General features: G+C 40.8%; 1 protein-coding gene across 1 annotated transcript in view; it reads left to right on the forward strand.

Moving 5' to 3' along the window:
* The first annotated feature begins 3080 nt into the window (after positions 1 to 3080).
* The window catches only part of usta (uronyl 2-sulfotransferase a), a 57557-nt gene continuing 36318 nt past the window's right edge, over positions 3081 to 24319 (forward strand). The window contains exon 1 of the mRNA XM_030721813.1: positions 3081 to 3449. Coding sequence (XP_030577673.1) covers positions 3221 to 3449 — 229 coding nt within the window. The 5' untranslated portion in view covers positions 3081 to 3220. The remainder of the gene's footprint in view (positions 3450 to 24319) is intronic.

Consider the following 24319-nt stretch of genomic DNA (forward strand, 5'->3'; position numbering starts at 1 on the left):
TGGAATTGGCAGAGCTGAATAAACTTGTGGTTACTATACTGTCAAAGGTTCAGTTGGCATAACTCTGTAAAAAAAAAAAAAAAAAAAAGAGCTTAGAAACATTGTCTCTTGTCTGGTTCATAATGCCTCATTTCAAAAACTATACACACATCAGCTCGTGACCAAGATGAGATCCAAAGCAAATTTGTTCTGCAGGCTGTCTAGCCTTTGTTGCAATGCAGCTGTTGTCAGTGAAAGCACAGTGAGGTTTTCCAATCTTATTCATATTGAGGAGTCACAGACGGGTAAAGACCAGAATATGAACCCCAGTTTGAGTGTATTTTTTTCCCCAAATGACTGCAGGAGTCGATTTTATTTGCATGGGTTTTTTTTTTTTTATCTCAGCTCATATCTGGGTTTCTTCAGAGAACAAGCATTTCCTTCAAGATGGAGAAGATCAAAAATATGTGATAACTGCAGAAAAACCTTCAAAAAAAGTAGCAACAGGTCAACAGTGCTTTATAGTGCTCTGTGCCTCCCCGACAACAACTACTCATTCAAACTGAAATATTTCAGGAAGAAAAGGTTAGTGAACCTTGTCTGTTTTGGCTCATTTACCTACAAGGAGAACTCCCTCAAATTCTGATCCCTTGATATACACTCACTGGTCACTTTATTAGGTACACTTGTCCAAGTGCTCATTAACGCAACTATCTAATCAGGCATTCACATAGTAGCAACTCAATAAATTTAGGCATGTATACATGCTAAAGATCGCTGAAGTTTAAATCGAGCATCAGTATGGGGAAGAGAGGTGATTTAAGTGTCTTTGCATGCGGCATGGTTGTTGAAGTATTTCAGAAACTGCTGGTCTACTGGGATTTTCCCATACAACTATCTATAGGGTTTACAGAGGATGGTCTGAAAAAGAGAAACTATCCAGTGAGCGGCAGTTCTCTGAGTAAAAACACATTGTTGACGCCAGAGTTCAGAGGAGAATGGCTACAGCTGATAGGAAGACAACAGTAACTCAAATAACAACTTGGTACAACCAAAGTATGCAGGAAACCATCTGTGAACACACACATCAAACCGCAAAGTAGATGGGGAACAGCAGAAGACCACACCAAGTGCCCACAATTGAGAGGTTCACCAAAACTTGGCAGATCTGATGAGTTTTGATTTCTGCTGCAACTTTTGGATGCTACAGGAAGAATTTAAAGCAAACATGAAAGCATGGCTCCACCCTGCCTTTTATCAGCACCATTTAAGAAATGCACAGCCTACCTGAGTATTTTTACTGACCATGTTTCTTCCTTTATGACCATAGTGTACAGTACCCACCTTCTGATAGCTGTTTCCAGCAGAGTAACGTGTCATGTCACAAAGCTCAAATCATCTCAAACTGGTGCCTTGAACTTGACAGTGAGATCACTGCACTTAAATGGCCTCCACAGTCACCAGATCTCAATCCAATAGAGCACCTTTGGGATGTGGTGGAATGGGAGATTCACATCATGGATGAGCAGCTGACAAATCTGCAGCAGCTGTGTGATGCATGTAAGTATGGGCCAAACTCTGAGTGTTTCTAGCTCATTGCTGAATCTATGCCATGAAGAATTAAAGCAGCTCTTAAGGCAAAAGAGGGTCTAACCCAGTAAAAGCAAGATTTACTTAATAAAGTGGCCAATGGGTGTAACTGGATCACTGTGGACTTCAACAGTACCTCTCTCAGATTTAGTCCTATGAGATTGAGAAGTGTCCTCATTACCCCACAGATTCCTCTAAGTGCAGTGATACATTGTAATAAATATGATACGATAATTAACCTTGATTTGTGTAATGCACACACAACATTTGGGACCCACAGGTGGGCTGATGCACTGTTTAGTGCATCCGTGTGGAAGAGCAAACACATAGAAACTTCAGTTGAACTGTAATCCCAAGATATTACTGACCAACACAAAGACACAACATGTTTTTGTGCTCTTCTTTTAGATTTAAGGACAGCTGAAGGGCCGTGTAGCACATCTAGAGTAACCACATTTGAAACACTTGTAGTGGCCTTTGCAGAGTGTGAGCTTCCTCTTGGTGCACATGAGACTTGACAAATATCAAAAGCAGAAAACTTTTGGACCCATACATGTCTGATTGGATTCTGCCTGGTTTACTGTGGTGTCCTTAGTGCTTTCAGTGTTGTAGTACCATAAAATAAACTTCAGTGCTGCATGGCAGATTTGGCCATGCAGCACAGAATAAATTCATTGTTATTATACCTAGCTTGCAATATGCTGTTCATTTACCCGCGGAGAGCAGGAGTGAATGCACTCAACAGCATTTTTTTCTGTTCCTCTTTATTATATTGGCCCTTTAGAGTCCAATCGTTTTCACAGCCACTGTAGCTACATTGACTGCTGTTGCTGTCAGGGAGGTAGTTACTGTTTTGAATGACCGCCTAAGTACAGGTGTAGTCTAATGGGCTCTGGCTCTGCTGTGGAGAGCAAAGCTTGTAACAACCGGCCTGAGGGGAAAGAGAAAGTTAAGACTTGCACACGCAGGAGGGGTAAGCAGATAAACTTATCTCAGCTCCTTCCTTTTAGCGTTAATCAGACAAATTCTTCCTTGTCCTTTGGTGATAAGACAATTTTAATCATTTTTCTGAGTAAAAGCCACAGAGAATGTATCACTAAGATGCTATTTTCAAGGGTGTAGATATTTCCCGATTTTTTTTTTTCATATTTTCATATCTCAAAATTATCTGTAAACTGAAATTTACGCAATTTTGGTTAAAAATAAAATAAATAAAAACTGTTGCACGATAATTAAATTGTTTCCACGAAACTCAACGACATCATAGAAGGGTCCGCTCCCTGGCCTCTAGGTGACACTGTTTTACGCACTGCAATCCAAACCGAATCATCTATGAAGTGGAAGTTTTTCTGCTTTCCACGTTCAGTAATCTGACACCCAGATTCGGAGCAGAAGGATGGACCCTTAACTCGGCTGGGAGGACGGAAGGAAGGAGCAGTCATCCAGCGATCATAAACGAGCAGAAGCGAAACGTTGTATGCACAAAAAAAAAAAAAAAAAAAAGCCCCGTGGTTCGAGCACCGGAGAAGATCTGGGTGCCAGCGCGTCTCCAAATTAACTGTCCGTCTGCCTCAAATGATCTCAAAGCGACAAGTTTCACTTTCCACAGGCGGATGGGTGACTTTCCGCAGAGCTTTGTGAGGAGAAGAGGATGAAGAATTTCAGCAGCAGTACCCCTCACAGCCATAGCCAGACTCCCAACCACATCAGAGAGCGAAACAGCAGAAAGTACAGCTTACTCTCTCTTTTACCTTTGCGATTTTCCCTCCGAGGTTATGGGTTCTGCATGGCTGCGCTGTTTCTCTTCTGTTTCGGCTCCCTTTTTTACCAGCTGAACGGAGGACCTCCTAAAATCCTGATAGACATCAGACAGTATCTCGGTAAGAACTTTTCCTTTTCTCTCTTCCCCACTCCTGCCTTGAAGGTCGTCATCAAAGTGATAATTAGACATTGCTTTCCACGTCTGTACATCTTTTTCTGTATGACTTTATCCTACATGGAAAGGGTCTCTTTCATGAAATCCACCGGAGGCCACAACGTCTCCTCAACCCCATTCATCCCAGATCGATTAAACTGATTTTCTCTCGTATTATTTATAAGCGTTAACTACTTAGGTATAGTTTATGTTATAAACTAAAAACAAATAAAAAGCATTTTGATAAGGATGACGACACTAACCATAACATATTCACAGCGGTGTATTTTTAAATACAATCCTATGAATCTACAAAGTTTCCCCCCATATTTAAAATTCTGTATTCTCAGACCAAAACCTGAGGCATTTAACTTCCCTTTCACGCCGCTATGACTTGTCAGAGCATGATTGAGAGGTGTTATAGTAACTAGAACTTACCAACTGTTGGAAGTGGTACTGACGCCTCTTCTTGTACAGCCAGCTGGTGCGCTCCAGCTCCGGCCACGCAGCGCTGATTACGCACGGCTGGCACCAGTTGAACGAGAGGTAATAGGCTGAATTTATGCGGGTATTTGAAGCCTTGGCGTGTATCTGTGATTGTTGCAATAAAAAAGTACGCGAAACTTTTGCCAGATGTTTTAATATCAGGCACATTTCCAGTTTAAAATATTGTGGCCTAGAGGGATCTTTTAATTTACTTATCTTTTAATATTGATTCCATCCATCCATTTTCTTCCGCCTATCCAATTCGGGGCGGGCTGGAGCCTCTCCCAGCTGACACAGGGCGGAAGACAAGGTACACCCTGGACAGGGCTGTCGCAGGGCTAATATTGATTTCTTTTTTAATGTGATTTGGCGCCGCTATAAATCTGTCATTGTAGTGCACAGGGTGATAACTAGAATAAAGCGAATAACGTCTACAGTATGTGAAAAAAGAGCCCATTTGTGGCTACATCTGCCACAGACATATGCCTGAGTGTCAGCCTTTAGGATACGATCTGTCAGGAGTCAAAAGGCAGTGAGTGTCTGTACAAGTCTGATCTTGTGACTTCAACCTTTTTGATACCTTAAACCGAGTCAGATGCAAAGGTGATTTTCCCAGCAGCATGTCTGACACCGGGCTACAACATGGCCCGTGTCTTCAAAGGAGGTTGTGTTCCTACCTATTTCTCACAGAGGGTTCAAGACCTTTATCACGTGATAAACATCTGGAACACAATGAGAGTCTCTCACCGGATCAGCTACTAATCCCCTGGGTCAGATTGGTCTCCTGTAGACATAGACACACTTATACAGACACAGTCTAACCGCATGAATGTGTACGCAGACTAAAGCTGCAAAAATATTGTCCAAAAAAAAAAAAGATTCAAAGGTCAAACAGATTCTTAAAATCAAACCGTTTATATGACTTTTTTTTTTTGATGTGTTAAAAATAAAAGGCGAGATTGTATAGTGCGCAGTCTAATAATGTGATTTGGAAATCACAGCAGTTGATACAGTTCATTTTATTTTAAAGTCATTGCAGAGACACACAGTGAGATAGCAGCCCCCTTACTGCAGGGCTGCTTCTGAGAAGTGCGCTACCCTGAACAAACACACACATATAAGCCTAGGCTGATGATGGAGCAGATGGATGTGCTGCTACCACAGACAAGCATACAAACACATTACTTCAAAACACCATTAGACAGAGTGGAATGTATTATTTGGATCCTATAAGCCAATAATGCTCAGCCTTGGGGACCAGGATGAGGAATCCCTCTATTAGAAGATCTAGGCTCTGCTCCCACCTGCATTATTGATCTTCACAGCAGCTCTGGACAGAGACCCTGTGGACCTGAGCCTTGTCAAACAGTGACTCCTCTGTAGTGAATGGGGTCCAGGAGGGCGGTTTTTATGTAACAGTGCCACAGTGTAGCACCTCAACTGGGCTGTGGATGAGTAATCGTCTGCATTGATTATGATGCTGAGGCAGAGAGAAAAGACTTTGGAGCTGAAAGTTGTCACACAGTGAAATTACTAATATGAAGTTAAAGGCGTCTTAGTAAGCAGGTTTGTGACAAGCTGGGGTGCTGGTTGGGGAGATGTGAAGGAGCTTGAGATGTGGTCTGCTCATTGTGTTCATTCTGAAGAAAGCTGTGGTCTTGAGGGAGAGACCATGGAGGGAAGAAATCTAGGATGAAGGAGGGACGATGCAGAATACTCCTGTGATTGGGTCCTGCGTCATTACTTTGAACATAAGTTCACAGGAAAGTCATTTTCACAAAGAACTTTGTTTCCCCAGTCTCTTTCGTTGTCACATTCACCCCTGTAAACTGCCTCACACAGTCTTCACTCGTGCTTTTGTTGTCTCTCTGTGTTACAGAGTTAGCTGAGACCTAGATGCAAACTCAAAAAATTGTATAAGGGGAACTACTTAAATCACGAACTAGAATTATAAGAAAAAGAGAGGATATTCACTTTTAACAGCCCTTTAAAATAAATGCCTCCTTCTAGTGAATAAAGTAATAGATGTAATAGATTAATTACTCTAAGTATAATAGCTCTAAGGCTGGTCTGACTAATGCACCACCTTTCCTACTTCTTGCTCTCGTGAAGAGATACTTTATGTCAGTTGCTGTACCTCATTAAAAGCTTGTGTGACCTGAGTTGTGTTACTCTTGGCTGCGCTGTGCCAAGATGAAGGTGAACAATCCTGTTGAGGTAGGTGAGTGTGGGCGTGCGCATGGAGGTTGGCTGGGTGATTTAGTGTTACTGTGTGATAGGTGTGTGGGTTGCTCTCAGTCAGATGTTGCCTGTAGGGAACAGACCTTGTTTTGTTTGGCACGGTGGGGAGGTCGGTGTTTGGGGATGTCACTCAACATGCTGTATAGTTGCAGTAACTAAACTGGCGTGCAGACCTTAAGACCTGCTGGATTTACAGCCTGCTCACCGCTGTGCATTCACACTCACTGACCTGTCTTTCCCGTCTTTGCTCATAAACTGTATGCTGACCCAGCTACTTTGCCAAAAAAGTCTCTTCTTGAGTGACATGCCCACAGACTGTATGGGCATGTCTGTGTGGCAAAGATATGTGTGTCTCTGTATATGAATGCAAAGTTACAATAAAGTTTCCCTGACTGGAAAATAAGCATTCTTCATATTGCATGCCAGGTTTGTAAGTCCTTGGAGCTGCGAGAGCAAAACAGTGCGACCCACCATGTTCTTTTTAATTGTGCACTTACTCCTTTAATATATGTATATTTTTTTGATTTAATGGACTTATAAGCACATCTAAGTAGGAAGGACTTTCTGAGTGTTGTTATAGTCCCCAGTCTTATTACTGTGAATCATAAATGCTGAACTCGGTGTGGCTGTCAGTCTTTCACCAAACTTTGCTCTGCTTCTCAAAGGAACTCTTTAACCTTTTAAAACTCACACACGTAAATGTAACTTTTTCAGAAACAGGCCAGTAAAGTGTCTGAGTTGGAGACTCTGGGGCGGTATTAGGGATTAGACAAGTATGTGTGGACACAGAAGAAGCTTTAGGATCTCTCGCCTTCCCTTCAGTTTGTGTCATATTTACACCTTTGCTGGTCAGGAAGTGGTTCAGAGCAAACTTTTTAAGTCAATTCCAATAAAGTTGAGTTTGGCTGGTAGCTTAGTAGATGTAGTGACACAAATAAACTTTATATGTATATAATAAATCGTGAGGTGGCGGGGTTGCTGCAGAGAGAAGGGAAAGGTTTTCCTGCTGTTAGACGTACACATACAGTACTGTTACAGACTCAAACACATGAATAATACAAAATTAGTATAACACTGTGTTTTACATACCTTAACATTGATGAAGCCACTAACAGCAGTAAAGGCACTGCAAGAGGGCCATAACTAGAGGAAACAGAGTTAATTCATTAGATTTTAGTATGGAAAATAAATAACAGTTTGTTGATGTTATTGTGCTTCAATTTATTTTTGTAATGCTCAGCATATATCCTTTAATTCTTAATGTTTTATAAAATTATTGGGTTTGGGGTGTGAGTTCACTAATGGAGTCATTGTTATAAGTAAGCCTAATGTGCAAATAAGGTTACAATGCTAAAAAAAATTCTCATCAATATCTTGTGCATAAACATGCAAAAATATTTAGAAATTAGTGTTTACAAAATGTAGAATATTCCCATAACTACTATTGGTGCCAAAACTGTAACAATGCTATGAGTGAAAAGATGCCATCCTGGTATATGTGGAAGGAAGACTTTTATTCAATACAGATACTTTGGTGTTTTAAGAGAAATGCTGATATAATAGTGAACTTTCATATTCATGTCACATATTTGCATGTCCTGAAGAGGTTTTTGAGCTGTTTTTAGCTGAAGAACAGGGAACTTATACGATGGTGACACCTCCATCCATCCATCCATCCATCCATCCATCCATCAGTTTGTGGAGAGAACAGAAAACCAATGACACCAAAGCTTACAACTTTCTTTCTGTGCTTCACACATTACAGTAGCCTGTGAATTGTGATGATCATGAGCCGGATGAGCTCCTACATCATTGACATTCTGGTGGTCAAGAATCAGATGCATTTAAATGCTCATCATTTCTTTAGTTCACATCAGAATAAACATAAGCATATAATCACAATATAAATCTTGAGCAAAGATTTGTGTTTATTCACTTTCTCTGTGTTTGCTCTGCTTTTTGCACCGGAGACTTTTACAAACCTCCAACTTCAGCTCTCATCTGCTGCTTGAATTTAAATAGTTAGTCACAGTTGTATACATGTACACATGTATGGTTACACACAGGCACACATATTATGCTGATGAAGCTGACAAATAATCTACTCATATTTAAAAGCTTCGTTTGAACGAGCCAGCCGTGTAAGTGTGAATTTTGGAGCAAACTCACCACTCTAGTCACACTAGTACGCCCATTTCCTATTATAGGATATTAAAAACAAGGTCTTATTTTAAATTGATCATATTTTGGGCTTTAAAATGGCAGATTTATTCCCACTGACTCTTTGCTCAAAGTGACAGTCTCCAGGCTTCACGGCACTGTGCCAAGTGTCACATAGAATGAAAATCAGGCCATTGCTGGTCAAGCTGTCAGTCGGCGTTTTTAGTTGCCTAACAGGGCTGCCAGATGTGCAGTTTGAGCCTAAGTGAAGTTGGTGATGTGGAAAGGTTCTTTAACTGCCTATTTAATTCTTTACTTCACACCTTTTTGTTTTTGTTACAGAGACTCGTGCAGTAGTTGCGCAGAGGTTACAAACCAAAGCTGGTTAATGTTAAAGACTCAAAATAATCTCATGTTCAGACTAATATTTTGCATCCACCCAACACCTCCAGCTGACAAGGCTCATTAGGACATGGGGGCAGGGCAGCTTGGTCTGCTTACTCTGCATTGCCTCCACCTACAGTACATTAGTGTTAAGAAAAAACACATTACCTCCACCAGACCCCAAAACAACCCGTAACTGGCGTCAGATCCAGCCTAAATGCCAAAACAATCAGATGGCCCATAATTTTCCTAGGGTTGGTAAAACAAGCAGCCTTCCCTGCTGAGTAGAGGCGAGCCACATTCTGTTTATTTACCTGCTTTGCAACATGCATGCCAGATTGTAAGAGGGTTTAAGGGTCAATAAACGGATAATAATTTTTTTTTTTTTTTTACTGAACGGAAGCCAATGGAGAAAAGCTTCAGTGCTTCAAATTAGGGGTGTTCATGATGAAGAAATGCGGTCATTAGGTTATTTTTTTATGATTGTTATAAATACTTAGTTAGGCATATGGTAATCTGTTATCTTTGTTTTGGTGTGCGTTCATTATTTTCTGGATTATTACAATGTGAAATCATTTGAAAAATAGATTTGTGTTGACCCCGTCATTACATAATAGAAGCAATTAGCATTACCAATTAGCAGCTCCATGCTTGAGCGGCTGCTCTTTTTCTCTCTTTTTTTCTCTCTCTCTCTCTCTCTAGAGAGACGAGCAAACACTAAAACAACACAGGGTAATTATCTTTCATTAGTGCATTTGTTTTCGCCACATGAAAAGAGAGCAGATGGAAGGAACATTACAAATGCACCCAGTGCTGTTAAACTGCAACTGCTGTTCAAGGCTTGCTGAGCAATGATGGTTATAACCAAAGAGAAATCCCAGATAAATTTGTGGGCAACGGTTTGTGACTGGGATTGTGCGCTGTGCTACTGAATGTACACTGCTTCTACTTTTTTACATATGACTGGAGCAAAAATTGAATTTGTTCTAGCTGGGTTATGCTCAGTTAAACACACGGTAATTTTGTTTTCAGTAACTCGTGCAGTTGCTTTTATGCATTTTCTACACGTAGAGTAAAACTCTCCAAAATTTGTACATTTATTTCCTAACTTTAACCCTAAATTTTCATCATGGTTTGAAAACTACACTGTGTTGTCCGATTCTTGAGCCATAAATGTGTTGGGACATACGCTTGTCATCATTTCCCACAGCAGTGTGCACCAAAATGACACTGTTAGGCTTGTCATTGGTGTTTGTCAACACATCCAAAACTTTGGTAGCCTGGTGTGGGCAGCACGTCTGACTCATAGCTGGAGGGTCTCGTGGGTTTAGCTAGCCTACACTGAAGCCTTCCTCATGGAAAGCACAAATTGACCACCTTGATTTTTTTGTCCTGTCTCTCTCCCCTCAGCCCCAACTGGTCACAGCAGATGACCGCCCCTCCCTGAGTTTTTCCTTCCCACTGTTGCCAAGTGCTTGCTTATAGGGGATCGTTTTAAATGTTGGGTTTTCTCTGTAATTATTGTAGGGTCTTTACCTTACAATATAAAGGTGACTGTTTGTTGTGATTTGGTGCAAAAAAATAAAACTGAATTGAATTTGTGCTGGCTCAAAGGAAAATTCCCTTCTCCCTGATCTGCTACAACACCATCTCATTTATATTTGAATGGCATAGCATACTTTCTCCACATTACCTCTTCTCTTCTGTTTTGCTTAGCACCAAGCATAAATGATCACAGCACTGTTAATGATCGCATACTTCAAGCAGCTTTATACTATCCTACGTTAAGCTAACTGACAAAAGCTAAACTAACTGACAAAACAATCCCAACATAAAGTCAAACTTTTCTTTAAAAAAGGAAGCTATTTTTTTTTTGTAAATTAGTTATAACTCGTTAATTGGTGGCTGCATAGTGTGGTGGTTTATGCCTAACAAGCGAAAGATCCCCTGTTTGATCTCAGGAGGAGGTAGAAATCTCTTTGGGGTTGCATCAGGAAGGACATCTGGTGCCAATCAAAACATGTGGAGCTACCCACTTGTGAATGAGGTAGCAGCAGAAAATAGCTTGAACTTGTTAGTTATTGATGTGTAGTGGTGCTAGTAGGTGGATTCATTGTCAGATAAGGAGCCTAGCTAGATGTCTCTCCCTTACAGTCCATCTGGCAAGCTATGCAAAGTGGTTCCCAGTGGTAGCTTCAAGTTTATTAAGTTTATGATGTGAAAATACCCCCTAGGCATAAAATGGACTGTTTGTTTCATTTGTTTGTATGCTGTGTAGTCAAGAATACATCAGCTCATAAGAGCTTTATTGTCTTATTTTGAGGGGTTGCCAAGTCACTGATGATGGCTGGTTGAGTTGACTTTTATGTCAGTGCCTGTGGTGGCATGTGAATGGGTGGAAGCCACTGGGTGGTACGCAGGCTGATGCTTTTGAAAAAAGGTGACTACATACAGCATATCCCATAATTTAAAACATTATTGCCAGAATAAATAGAGCTCCTCTAAGAGAATTAAGTGTCTGCTTACAGCGTACAAACTGAACACCCTGCTTTTAATCAGCTCTTCCCTGTTCATTCAGAAAGAAGAAACCTTTAATCTGAATCCAAGTCCTTTCATGTCAAAAATAGAAACACATAATTGCACCCTGCTACATGAGAATTTTTCTTTTAGCTTCGCATTTCCTGTATCTTTGTGTCCGGGTGTTGTTAGCCTATTTGGGAAGTCTTTGTTTACTTTGGCGAGTGGGTAAATAGCCCCACATTCCCCAGTTTATTGCCACAGATCATCTGAAATGTTGAGGGCTTGTTTCTGCCAGCTGGTCACATACATTTCCCATCAAACAGCAGGTCCATGAGGTCAGTGAAATCAAGCAATTATTTTCCAATTTTATCAAGTGACTGGATTCAGTGCCAAGCACATTACCAGAAGCCATGTAGACTGTTGTTATGGGACTTGTTAAAGAGAAACGCAAGATACCTTGATCAAAGAAGTCTGCCTCACGTTACTGTGAGTGAACTTACCACAACCCGGTCTGCCCCCCACCCCTCATTTAATGGAAGTGAAAAAGTATAAAGTGGTTTAAAATAGCAGACTTAAATATACAGCAGGGCAGATAGAGTGGGAGTGCCAGCCCATGTTGTTCAAACCACTACATGCACTTTTGGGAAATGCATTACAAGTTTGATGAAGCCTGCGTCTCTTTTTAGGTTCAGCTGAGTTGAATTAATTTTTATGTTTTCTAGAATCAGGTTATGTTCAAAAGTCATCTTTGATACATTAAGCTACACTTATTAATACTTCTATAATGACAATAGGCACTGTACATCGAAAAGGGTTTAGGTTTGAACCGATGGACAAATTAAACTGCATTTTACCGATGTTCTATTCATTTTGCTTCTATTACTCATTGTTCCACCTGTGTCATTTCATATTAAGCCGACAACTATAACTTAGCCTTTTCTATAGCTGCTAACTTTGAAGATTACGGGAGGGCTTTCATCTCCTGACAGCCTGACAGACCTCTAAAGCTGATATGATTTTAAATACAGTTACTTGTTCATACACACAGTGCTTAACACATTGATTAGACCATCACCCAGTATAAGGTTTATGCCACACTGACCCTAACTTAACAGCACTGGTCATTACTGAAATATTTTTTTTACGTTATATGCAGTATGTGCAAGCTTTTTAATCAAAACTATTTTTAATGCTGAAATATAGTTATTGTTGTTATCCATGAATTTTCAAATTTACTGTTTTACAAAAAAGCTGAAAAAAAAACCAAACAATAAGCTCAATCTCATATTTTTTGATTAAGATGCCAAATTACAGTTGCATTCCTGAGCAGTGGAACACTTCTCAGAGAGGTACAGTGTGTCGGCTCAGATTTGGGTATAAAAACATGAATTTGGTCATTTTTAGTTTGCGTGCAAATGGTACACGTATCGACTTTATTGGTTTCATTCCACTTCTCTGCACAGCAGCTTCCCCCTGTGTTCAATATAACCAAGCAAAAGACTTCTAGTAACAACTCCCACTCCCCACCCAATCAAAGCTTGAGGCAACAGGTCTATATTCTGGCTTGTCACTCAGAAAATTATAACTTTGTATCATAGACATGAGACTGAATTAGACAGGTAGTCTCAAGCATAACCACAAGCACTGACTTTGACACGGGTTGTCTGGAAAGTTATTATTATACAGCGCAGTATGTTACCACTGACGTAGCTCGATGTGAAACTGTGAAAAGTGTGTGTTCTGCTTTCAGTGTTTATAAATCTCACTTTTTAATGGTTATATAATTGGATACTTGGATACTTTCAGGCCTTTTTTTTTTAATGCATGACCTACTACTACTATTACTGTTATCCTTCTATTGTCTGCAGTGACGCTTCCTGTTCCTGCTTGCAACAGGTGGAATAAGTGCAATAAAGTGTACAGTTATCATCCTAAAGTAATAATAAAAATGACTCAGAGCATTTGAAAGACAGATTGACTCTTGAATGATGGCCTGAAAAGCATTATAAATATGGAATGTGGTTTCCCAGTGAAAGCAAACTCACCTCTGCAATTCTCACACCTCTGTCTCAGAATGTGTCCTCCTCTGAAACCCACCTCTGTCCTGCAGCACTTCTCCCGGTCTCCCTAACGTTTCATCACACAAAGCATAAATTTGGGAATTGTGGGAGTCAATATCTTTATCATTTCTGTCATGTTTAACTTCCAAACAACAGATCTGTCAAGTACTAAAGCTGAGATGTACTGTAGTAGTGCAGTTCCAAGATGCAAACGTAACCCTGTACAATGTTGTTCTCAGCTGGGGAAACCACATTTTCCAGATGTTCTAAAGAGACCTCTTGAGTGGAAGCAATTCAGAGTTAACAGAGTCTTTATCCCAAAACACGTAGCTTCCAAGAAGTTGTTCTTTTTCCTGTCCAGTCCAGACTGAGGTTGAGTCCCTGTTCTTCACACGGGATTGGTTCTTCAGAGAAATCAGCAGGCGTGGTTAGTGGTGTTAATTATGAGGTTAGGGAGTGTTGTTTTGTATCTGACTAGAGTGTGTGTATGTTTGCAAGAGAGCGTGATGGGCTGAAATGTAAAAACCTTTTACAGTATTCACTTTTTAAAACCTCCCTGCAGGTTTAGGAATGCAACCCACCGCAAAAAACACTAGTATCCACTCACACCTTAATATATATCGGACCTTTGATATATGCAGTGTGAAGTTAAATAGATTACCCTTCATAATTTACTGTTACTTCTTACACTTACTGTGTTGGTACATTACTTGAAAAGCCATCACTTGTCTGGTCTGGTCCATTGGCACAGATCCTGGTTGTGTAGCGTTTCCACTGACCTGTCCAGAACAACTTGCCTGTCTCTTGGCCCACCACCACCCTTCTGCTGCACCCGTCTGGTTTAGACTGCACTGAATCTGTGCCAGCTGGACCTGCTGTTCCTTTGAATCCATCCGTTGCTCTGTTAAAAAAACTCTTCTAATTCTTTTGCACAAATTTTCACCAAAAGAATTGCAACACTCTCTTCCACTTCTTTTCTTTTTTTTTCTAATCCTGCCTTGCTTTTTCCACTTTCTTACATTTCTGGCCTCCATCTTAATGTTATGTATCACTCTAAGCTCCCCTCACCCCTTTCCTGCTGGAAGTGTTTGCAAAATCCTTCCATGTAAATTCTTTCCTGGACAGCAGACAGATGCAACTTCTGTGTTGTAGTGCACATTGCAGTAGACATGTGTGACACAAACAAATGTGCCACTGGGTATACTGGCCGTACAGTCTTGCCAGCTGGAACATTAGTCTCTAATCACTACATGCAATTCCATTACATCCTCAACCACACAATTTCAAAAACCAGCCTCTCTAAGCTCTCTTGTATCCTCTTTTCAGTCACTTGCCCATTAATCTACATGTGTTACTGTTTATGCATGTTCTCTCTCTCTCTCTCTCTCTCTCTTTTTTTTTTTTTTTAATGTGCCAGTGTGTGTCTCAGACAACAAGTGTCATCAAGTCCACAATTTCATGAACGCACATCCATATATTTGTGTCTGGGTTCTGAGCACAAAATTAGAAAACATAATTATGCAAGTGTGTTTGAGCCAATTTGCTCGACTGTGAAGACGACCCTCAAAACATTTCTGTCTCTTACTTGTGTTTTCATAACAGGTTGTTGTACATCCAGTGTGGAGCTTACTGTCATCCTGTCTATAATTAGCCATTCAATTCTAATGAGGTGTTTCGGAAGGGCTGAAGCAAACCACTGACCACCAGCTAGCGTAGCTCAGCCCACATTGCCAAATTAAAGAGAGGCTTGATCTTCAAGGCCAGGCTTAGCTGGAGCCAGCACTCGCAGATGGTAGCCCAATGCACTTTAGTGAGTGGTAAACATACAAAACATTTTGGACAAAAAGGGAAATGCAGGAGCAAGTGCATTTGCTTTATTTTGGTGTTACACTGGAGTTAAACAGCAATATATTGGAGTTGTAATGTAGTACTTACGGGCTCTTGGAAGTGCAGTTAAACAAAAACATGCATTACTGAAAACATGCAGGTCAACTTTTGCTCTTTTATCTCATGTCTTGTAAAGTAGACAGGAGTACTGGAAGTCTAGGCCTATGGAAAAGAGAGAGGTGGCAAAGGAAAAGGCCCGTAGTGAGGTGTATATGAGGCTGGACACTGAGGAAGGGGAAAATGATTTGTATCAACTGGCTAGACTGAGAGAGCCGGGAAAGATGGGCAGCAGGTCTGGGTGATTAAGGACAGAGATGGAAATGCACTAATGAGTTAAGAGAGTGTTGAGAAGATGGAAGGAGTACTTTGAGGAGCTACTGATTGAAGAAAATGAGAGAGAGGAAGACAGACGGAGGAAAGTTAGTAAACCAGGAAGTGCAGAGGATTAGCAAGAAGGAAGTGAGAGCAGCTATGAATAGGATGAAAAGTTGAAAGACATGGTATGGTGATACAGAGAGAGGGCAGTGGACTTTTTAACCAGATTATTTAATGCAATTTTGGAGAGCTGGAGAGCGAGAGGATGCTGTAACATGAACAAAGGTCATGTGCAGAGCTGCAGTAACTACAGTGGGATAAAGTTGTTGAGCCATACCATGAAGCTATGTGAAAGGGTTGTTTAAGAAGAAGAAGCAGCATTTTTTCAAGGGAGGAACTGTGGTACTGTATCAGGAAGTCAGGCATGGCAGAGAAGTGTGTGAGGGGCCTGCAGGATGTATATGAGGAGACAGTGGTGAGGTGTGTGGTAGGAGTGACAGATGGCTTTGAGGTGGGGGTGGGATTACATCAGGGATTGGCTCTGAGCCCCTTCTTGTTTGCAGTGGTGATGGACATGTTAACACACGAGGGCTGACAGGAGTTTTTGCGGATTATGACATTTGCTGACAGCACCGTGATCTGTAGTGAGAGTAGGGAGCAGGTGGAGATATGCACTGGAGAGAAGAGAAATGAGAGGAAGCTAGTGAAGATGCAATGAGGAAAGGTAGTGAAAGTGGGCAAGTTCAAATACCTGGGGTCACCCATCCAAAGCGATCGAGGGTGCACAAGAGAGGTGAAGGAGAAAGCGGAGACAAGATGGAGTGAGTGGAGATGAGTGTCAGGGGTAATTTGTGATAGAAAGATAGCAGCAAGAGTGAAAGGGGAGGTAGTGAAACCTGCTATGATGTATAGTTTAGAGATGGTGGCACAGGAGGAAAAAAACAAGGAAGTGACCAGGATGAGTACATCAGAGGGACAGCTCAGACAAAGTTTGAGAGGCAAGGCTGAGATAGCTGGGCATGTGCAGAGGACAGATAGTAGATATATTGGGCAAAGGATGTTAAATATGAAGGAGGAAAACCACAGAGAAAGTTCATGTTTGTAGTGAAAGAGGACATGAAAGGAAATAAGGTAAGATGGTGGCAGATAATCAGATAGTCAGCAACTACTAATGGAAGCATCAGAAAAAAGAATCAACCTATTATAGTAGTACATGAATATTGTATAGTTATTACTCATTTATTACTCATTTTCCCCTCTTATACGTATTTAAAAAGTATGAATGTAGCCATCGTGACCCATTGGTTTGTGAAGTCTCATTTAGATGTTTCAGTTTTAGTATTTTGGAGTCAACCCCCAGTAGCCATTTGAGGAAATGCTGCTTTGGGCACTTAGATTTTTTTTTTTTTTAATCCTAAGAGTTTGATCCTTTTTTTTAAAATTGCCACCCAGTGGTGAAAGAAGTATTCAGAACTTTATTATAATAGAGTATAAAAGATTATTGCCATTACAGTTATGTGTAAGCTGCGTTATATTTGTAGGTAGAGGTTGAGCTATAATTTTACTCCATTTTGTTTTGGCTTTTAATCAGTTGTAGTATCATGATGTGTTTTGCACAGTAGTATATAGTATATGTAGAAATACTACAGCTGTCAGATGAATGTGGTGCAGTAGAAAGGGAAATCTTAATTTTCAGAAATTTAAAAATGCTCCTTAAAATATAAGGACCTCAAAATTAAATGAAATAATAAAAGAGTAAATGTACACCAGTGACTCAGCTGCAGCAGATCTATACCCCACATGCATTAATGCAGAGGTACACATTACCTGATCAAACACTATGCTGTACAAGTTGGAGCCTGCCTGTTTATAAGAGTAGAGAATCCCTCTGGGCTGGTCTAAGTAAAGGGGTTGAAGGACCAGCTGAAACTGGACTCATGTGGGTTAGAAAACAATTCCAGGCTTCCTTGGCTGTGCTGCTTCACAGAGATGGAAGCCACACCACTCGACCCGAGCTCTCAAAGACTTTGTGTGATCTGGTCGATGTTTATGTTGTGGAATATACGTGCTTTTTAGGGTACCGGATGGAAATGTATGTCGTCCCGCTTGGCACTATATCCTCATTTGCCAGATGTCCTTTACTTTACTGCTTTCTTTATCTCTTTTCTCCCTCTGTCTTCTCCTTCTGAAATCCCTCTGACAATACCACCTCCCAGACCAGAATCTAAATGAGTCAGACATATTCCTGACTTTATATTTATAGGGCGAGCTAGAAGCATTTGCCCGCACAAAATCTCACAGCTGACACAGTGATTACAGGTCAGTGCAGACTGTCTGCGTTGTGAACTGTGACCGACAGCATATGAGCAAAAAATGACCACAACCTGCCCGCAATTACAGTCAGACAAATGCAAAAGCAGCTTGTTGTGTGGTTTAGTGCTGATGTTTCTGGAATATGGTGGATAATTCAGGTGAGAATATAACTAGGATCCAGCCCTAACTAGACACTAAGGGATGCACTGATCAGTAGTTTTTATTCTAGATTTTTTTCCCCCTGTCAGTTGCTCTGAGTTTTACAGCCCATATCAACTCATTACTCAGGACTGGATTCAATTTTCAACATCTTTTTTAAACTCTACTCAGTCACAGCTATGAATGAACGCTTGCCATTCAAAGCCAAACTGCCTAGCATAATTAAGAGCTAATTGTCATGCTGCCCTCCAATGACAACAAGCTGACCGTCAGATGGTGTTATGAATGAAGGCTAGTTATTTCTTACAGCAGCTCTCTCTCTGTGACTTTGTATTTGGCCTGAAATTGCAGGCATGCCGTGTTTCCAAGAGGCCAGTAGAGGTAAGAGCGTTTCTCTCACCTAAGGCCGTGCTGCTTGCTGCACTACCGCACATGAATCAAAGGCATCGGAGGCTCGATGCCTTTTTGTTTGCCTCTGCATTGCCTGCATGTGCATAGCAGCGATATAGGTGTGTGAGAGTGAGCGAGAGCTGTCAGACTCAGCAGTGCCTGCTTGGAATGTGGCTACAGTACAAGGTTTTAGTGTGCTGGTTCTAACTGAGATGTGATAAAGACCAAATTTAACCGCGCCTTAACACAGGAAGAAGGGCACAGTTAGCACCTGTAACCCTTTCTAATGCCTTCCTTCTGCCCCTGATGACAGAAACAGAGGAGTACACTCAGCAGTCCATCATTAATATAAGGAAACCCGCTTTATGAAGAAAATTATGTTCTTATGACCCATAATAGGCAAATATTTCTTCACTGCTTCTCCTTAAAGTTTGCGGTTTGAGTTTCATTGCTGGAGCCAGCGAAGTGCTAGAGCAGGAAGGCATGGATGAAAGATGACCAAAATATTCTCAGAAGCTAATAATGCCATGTGTATTATCAGAGCTTTTTATCATAGCCAGTTTGATTTAATGTGCTATGGTAAATACGACCTACTGTTAAATCAGCAGTGATATTTGTCTTTCTACACTAATTACCAGTGTTAACAAGCTTGCAATTGTAAGCGATTATGAAACATAAAGCCCCGCCAACTCACAGAAAGGTCTGGGTTAAAACATCTGGTCTCCTGGACCCTTTGTAGAGTTCTCCAGTGTGCCTGCATGGGTTTTCTCACACTGTTCAAAGACCATGTATAATAGTTTTTTCCTTAATCTAAATTGGCCACAAACATGCATGTAAACATAAATGGTTGTCTGTCTCTATGTGTTAGCTCTGCAACAGATTATCCAGGGTGTACTATGCCTCTTGCCCTATGACAGCTAGGATAGTCTCCAGCCCCTAACCCTGAATTAGATAAGTGGAAGAAAATGGATGGATGGATGGATGGATGGATTCATCTCTCTGTGTTAGCCTTCTGATGGCCAGGTGACCTGTATTATCACTATTGCACAGTGTGAGCAGGGATCTAGGTTCCAGCATCCCCATGTACAGGCTGTAATCTAGACATCTAGTTACATGTCTAGATTACAGCCTGTTCTTTTCTATAACAGTGTATAATATTACATGACTGTCAGTTGACTAAACTACAGTTTATACAGGGGGCCTAATACAACACTTTTATCTTGAACACCAGCCTTGGTAAGTAGATAATTACACTTATGTTAAATATTTACATGGCCACAAACAACATAACTTGGATCAGCTGGTAACTACTCTTCAGTATACCTTAATTTTCACGTGGGTTGGCGTGAAATAGATCCTCAGTCAAGGAACTTGCATTGCGTCTGGTTCTGCTCTGCTTATCTTAATAGTTTCTTTTTTATAGATTTGGATGTGATTGTCCCTGTCGGCTCAGGTATGCACGACAAACTGTGGTTAATGTCGAGATGTGCCTTTGAATCTGATTCACGATGCAAACTGATAGACTTTGAAATTCCCTGATTTGAACTGCAGTAAGCAGCCCGTTTGAAGGCCTTCATCTACAAACACTGCTTTGCTATTCTTGGAAGTGCGAGCTGCCATCTGTTGTTTATTGTTCAGTTGTTGCTCTTTACTCTGTTTCTGGCCACTGTGGTCCGCTCAGGCGCCAAATGCCTGTCACAGCATTTTTAACTGAACTGTTCAAACGTTGTCACTCCATTTCATTTTAGTTGAATACAGTTTTTTTTTTTAATCCCCATATTAAAAAATGTTGAGTTTATTGATTTGTAGTGAACATGTTTTTGATTATGGAAGTGTGATATCTGATATCTCAAGTCTTATTCAGCAAGTGTGTTAAAGTTCTCTTCTTCACTGGGACAGATCAGCATCACCAACATGTGCTCCACACATGGCAAGCGCACTTCATTTGGCACGTCATGAGAATACGGAAAAATAACGTGAAGCGCGTGCGAGTGTCCCTGCCCATGTGTATGGAGCGTCAGGAGGCAGTGGAATGATGTCATGTGGTACAAGGTGGTCTGCTGCAGACGCACATCCTGTGGCTTCTGTTAGTGAGCGCTGCAAAAAGTCCTTGACTTGCATTTTCAAATAGGTACACATTTTCTCTTTTATTTTTTTCATACGCCATTAAACACACACACACACACACGCACATACACGCATTTTTCCGTTTGTTTCCCCCACTTCCACATTCACTCACATGCATACATTCTGAGACAAGAGAGCCCAAAACAAGGGAGTGGCCATGTCCTGATCCAGCAGTGGTTTAACCTGGCACTGACCAGTTCTCTAGACCGATGCAGTCTGAAAGCAGTTCCCTTCAATGAGTATTTGTGTAACAGATGATGCATGCTTGGAGGTCAGGGCTCTGCCACCATCCGCTGTGTAATTAGTGAGTGGTTTGGGGTTTCGGTGACACATGCAAATACACACACGTGCATAAAGACACTCATTGCATACTTGTGAAGTAGACAAGACAGCAATCATCATGTGCATACCCATACTGTTTTCTGACTGGACAAAATCACAGTACAGAAACACACATACTCTACATATGTGAAGCGTATGCACCCTGGCAGTGCATATACATCACTGCTGCGTATGGAAAACAGTTAAATCCAGAGAGGGAGATTCATGGTTTGGATGAGTTTAATTCTTTCAAAGTTGCAATTAGGTAAGAAAAACTTTTCCAAAGTATGATTATAATGATGATATATTAGCTAAATTAAAGTGAAGCAGTTACCTCATTAAGATAACTGACCAGTGATTTATTTGTGGAAAAATTTATTTGTGGATTTTGGATCTACTGCATTTCCTTTCTGGTAGTTTATAGTAAATTTGTATATTCATTTCTTTATATTTTGTGTTCAAGGAGCTAGACTTCATTTGTTTTGAAGAGAAAAGTCGAGCCATTGTCACAGACTTGGCAGCGGCGGCAGCGTCTGTTCCACAAAAACTTTAACATTAGCCATAACTTGAGAACAATGTGACCTAGAATGGTCAAATTCACAGCATAGATGCATCTACTAAAAATCTCAGATGAGTTTGAATTTTGCCGACCTTCACATGAAGGTAAAGGTCAGAAGGTAAAGTTTTCTGAAAATCTGAACACGATAACTCAAGAACAAGCTCACCTAGTATGTTGAAATTCGCACCATAGACGCATGCTGTTCAAGCCAGACCCATCAAACTGCATCTGACCCTTCGGTTGATCCATCCAGAGTTTGCCCAAACCTCATCAGAAATGTTCTCAGTGGAAGCTGAAGCTGTCCAGATGTCATTCTTAACGAAGGGAAACAGGGAGAAAAGGCTGAGGTATGCCAAATTACACAAGAACTGGACTGAAATCTGTGGCAAGAGGTCTGATGGAGTGCTGAATCCAAATTTGAAAGTTTTGGCTCAAATCATCGTCAGTATGTATGGAGGAGATCAATGAGGTACAGCAGTGAGTGTCTACAGCCATCTGTAAAACACAGGAGGCTCTGTCATAGTTTTTACTTAATCACTGCACCTATTTTCCATTTTTCTAGCAAAATACAAATAAATGAGGGTGGCTCAAGACTTTTACATGGTACTGTAATTTGTTGAAGTCATTTAGGATTTGAACATTTGCATTGTTTTTGAGCAGATATGAATACTGGGATAAACTTGCTCATATGGCTTTTTAATTAGCAGCCAGTGATACTAACTGACCATTGCAGGTGTCAGTAGTGAACCTTATATCTGGAATGGATCATCTCCGTGCTGAAATCACATCTCTCTGTGTCAAACAGAGCACTGTAAAAGTCCTAGAAAGGTCTTTTTTGAGGCCCATGAGAAAAGTAGCATGCTTCAGTTGACCACAGTCGCATACTGTGCAGAGCTCTCACTTTTCCCCCCCTCTGGAAATATTTTATGACATGGTCTCAGTTTTGACAAGGCTATCCAAAAGGTTATTACAAGAACCAGACTTCTTTCTGGACTATAAGTCTCTTATTCCATTTCATCATTTCACTGTGCATTGCTCCTATATCTACCTCCCTCTCATCTTTCTCTGAAAAGCCTTTATTCTTCTTGCTCTTCTCTCTTCTGCCCCTCACTTCAGTGTGAGACTTAGCACCACACAGGCGTGCCTTATGCAGTCTGTTGTTCTGCAGGACCAAGTGTCAGCTCTATCCTGGCCGTGCTGGTGAGCAAAGTCTGATGAGAAGTGCTGCTAACTGCAACAGACAGACAGCTACTAGATATTAGATCTGAGATTTGAGTGGCTCTGTGTGTGTGTGTGTGTGTGTGTGTGTGTGTGTGTGTGTGTGTGTGTGTGTGTGTGTGTGTGTGTGTGTGTGTGTGTGTGAGTGCCCGACACACATATTGTTATTATTAAAGTGCTGTCATAGCTTATAAAAATATAAAGAGACTGCATGTATCTTTTGCCGTCACTGAAAGACAATGATTTTTTTTTCACAGCTGGATGAATTCTGAGCCAGCACGTCCTGTCAGGAAATAAAAAAGCTCCATCACATTCCGTTCCCTGTATACTTCTTAACATTACATCATTAGTTATCATTTTAGACCATGACCGTTAGACCATTAGTTCCTAATTTCATGAGAATACACAAAAGAAAATCCAATTTTGGGCATTTTGAAAAGGTTTCAGTCCCTCTGTGTGTGTCTGTGCATGTATTCTACATCTAGAGGCCTCCTGGAACAGTATCTGTGCGCGCATGAATCTGCGCTTCCCGGTGGAATGATTATGTTTGTCTCTGTTGAAGGCACTTCTGACTATTGAAAAATCCCTAACTTCCAGTTATTGCAATTCATCTTCTTCTCCTAACCTCCACAAAGGGGCCACAAACTGATTAGGTAACAAAGTCTTCCTGTTTCACTTCCATTGTCTCTCAATGATTTTTTTTCATGTTCTCAGTGTGTTGTATTCCATGGCACCTGCATTTCCTGAATCTGTTTGCGCCACACGACGAACTGTAATAAGTCGTCATGACTTCAGAAAGCCCGTTCTCATTCATCAATCTTATAGTTCTTTTCTTTTACACCCATTCGGCTATTTTCCTGTTTTTCCATCCAGAACTTTATCCACACCCCCAAACACCCCCACAGGGCACGTGGCAGAAGGTGATTTACATAGCACACCACAGATATTCTGCATGTGTGCATGGATTTGTCATCTGAGAGCTTCTGTACTCTGTATTCTCTTTAGAGGGTTTAAGGAACCATAATATGATATGTGGTTGAGGGAGTACTTTGACATTTATGAAAATGCACTTATTTCCTTTCTTGCCAAGAGTAGGATCGGAAAATCGATACTGCTGTCGTATTTATATGTGAGCTCCGGCCAGTAGCTGACTTGCTTAGCTTATCATAAGACAGGAAACAGTGACACAAAATAGGAAAACAGATAGTCCGGCTCCGTCAAAAGATAATACAATCTGCTGATCAGCATCTCTTAATCTAATAAGTGAGATTCGTAGGGACTAAAAGTGATTTTTTTTAAACCCTTGAATAAAGCAAGGCATTTTGTTTCTCTTGCATTCACGATGTACATTAAGCTAAACTAACTGTTCCCTGGCTCACTTTCAGGTTTACTCTTACAGATTGGGAACTTGTAATAGTTTTCCAACATAACTGTTTTCATCATTCCTTTTCATATCCTTTAAACCTACCTGCTCTGTGAGTCTATAAATCTTCAAGATGCCAGGCTTTCTTGGTGGCTACACGTACATCCAAGCATAAAACCTAAAGCAAACAGATAGCTGACACTCAGTGAAAATACACGCAGTGGGAGAAAATTCTTCAAGACTTATCAGCCATTTTTGAAATGTATTTTTTTTTTTTGCAACACTTAAACATATGAAGCAAAGTTGCGAGGCATGTAACGGCAGCTGTTTCG

This window comes from Archocentrus centrarchus, chromosome 24 (genome assembly GCF_007364275.1).
Source record: "Archocentrus centrarchus isolate MPI-CPG fArcCen1 chromosome 24, fArcCen1, whole genome shotgun sequence".
NCBI classification, from domain to species: Eukaryota; Metazoa; Chordata; class Actinopteri; order Cichliformes; family Cichlidae; genus Archocentrus; species Archocentrus centrarchus.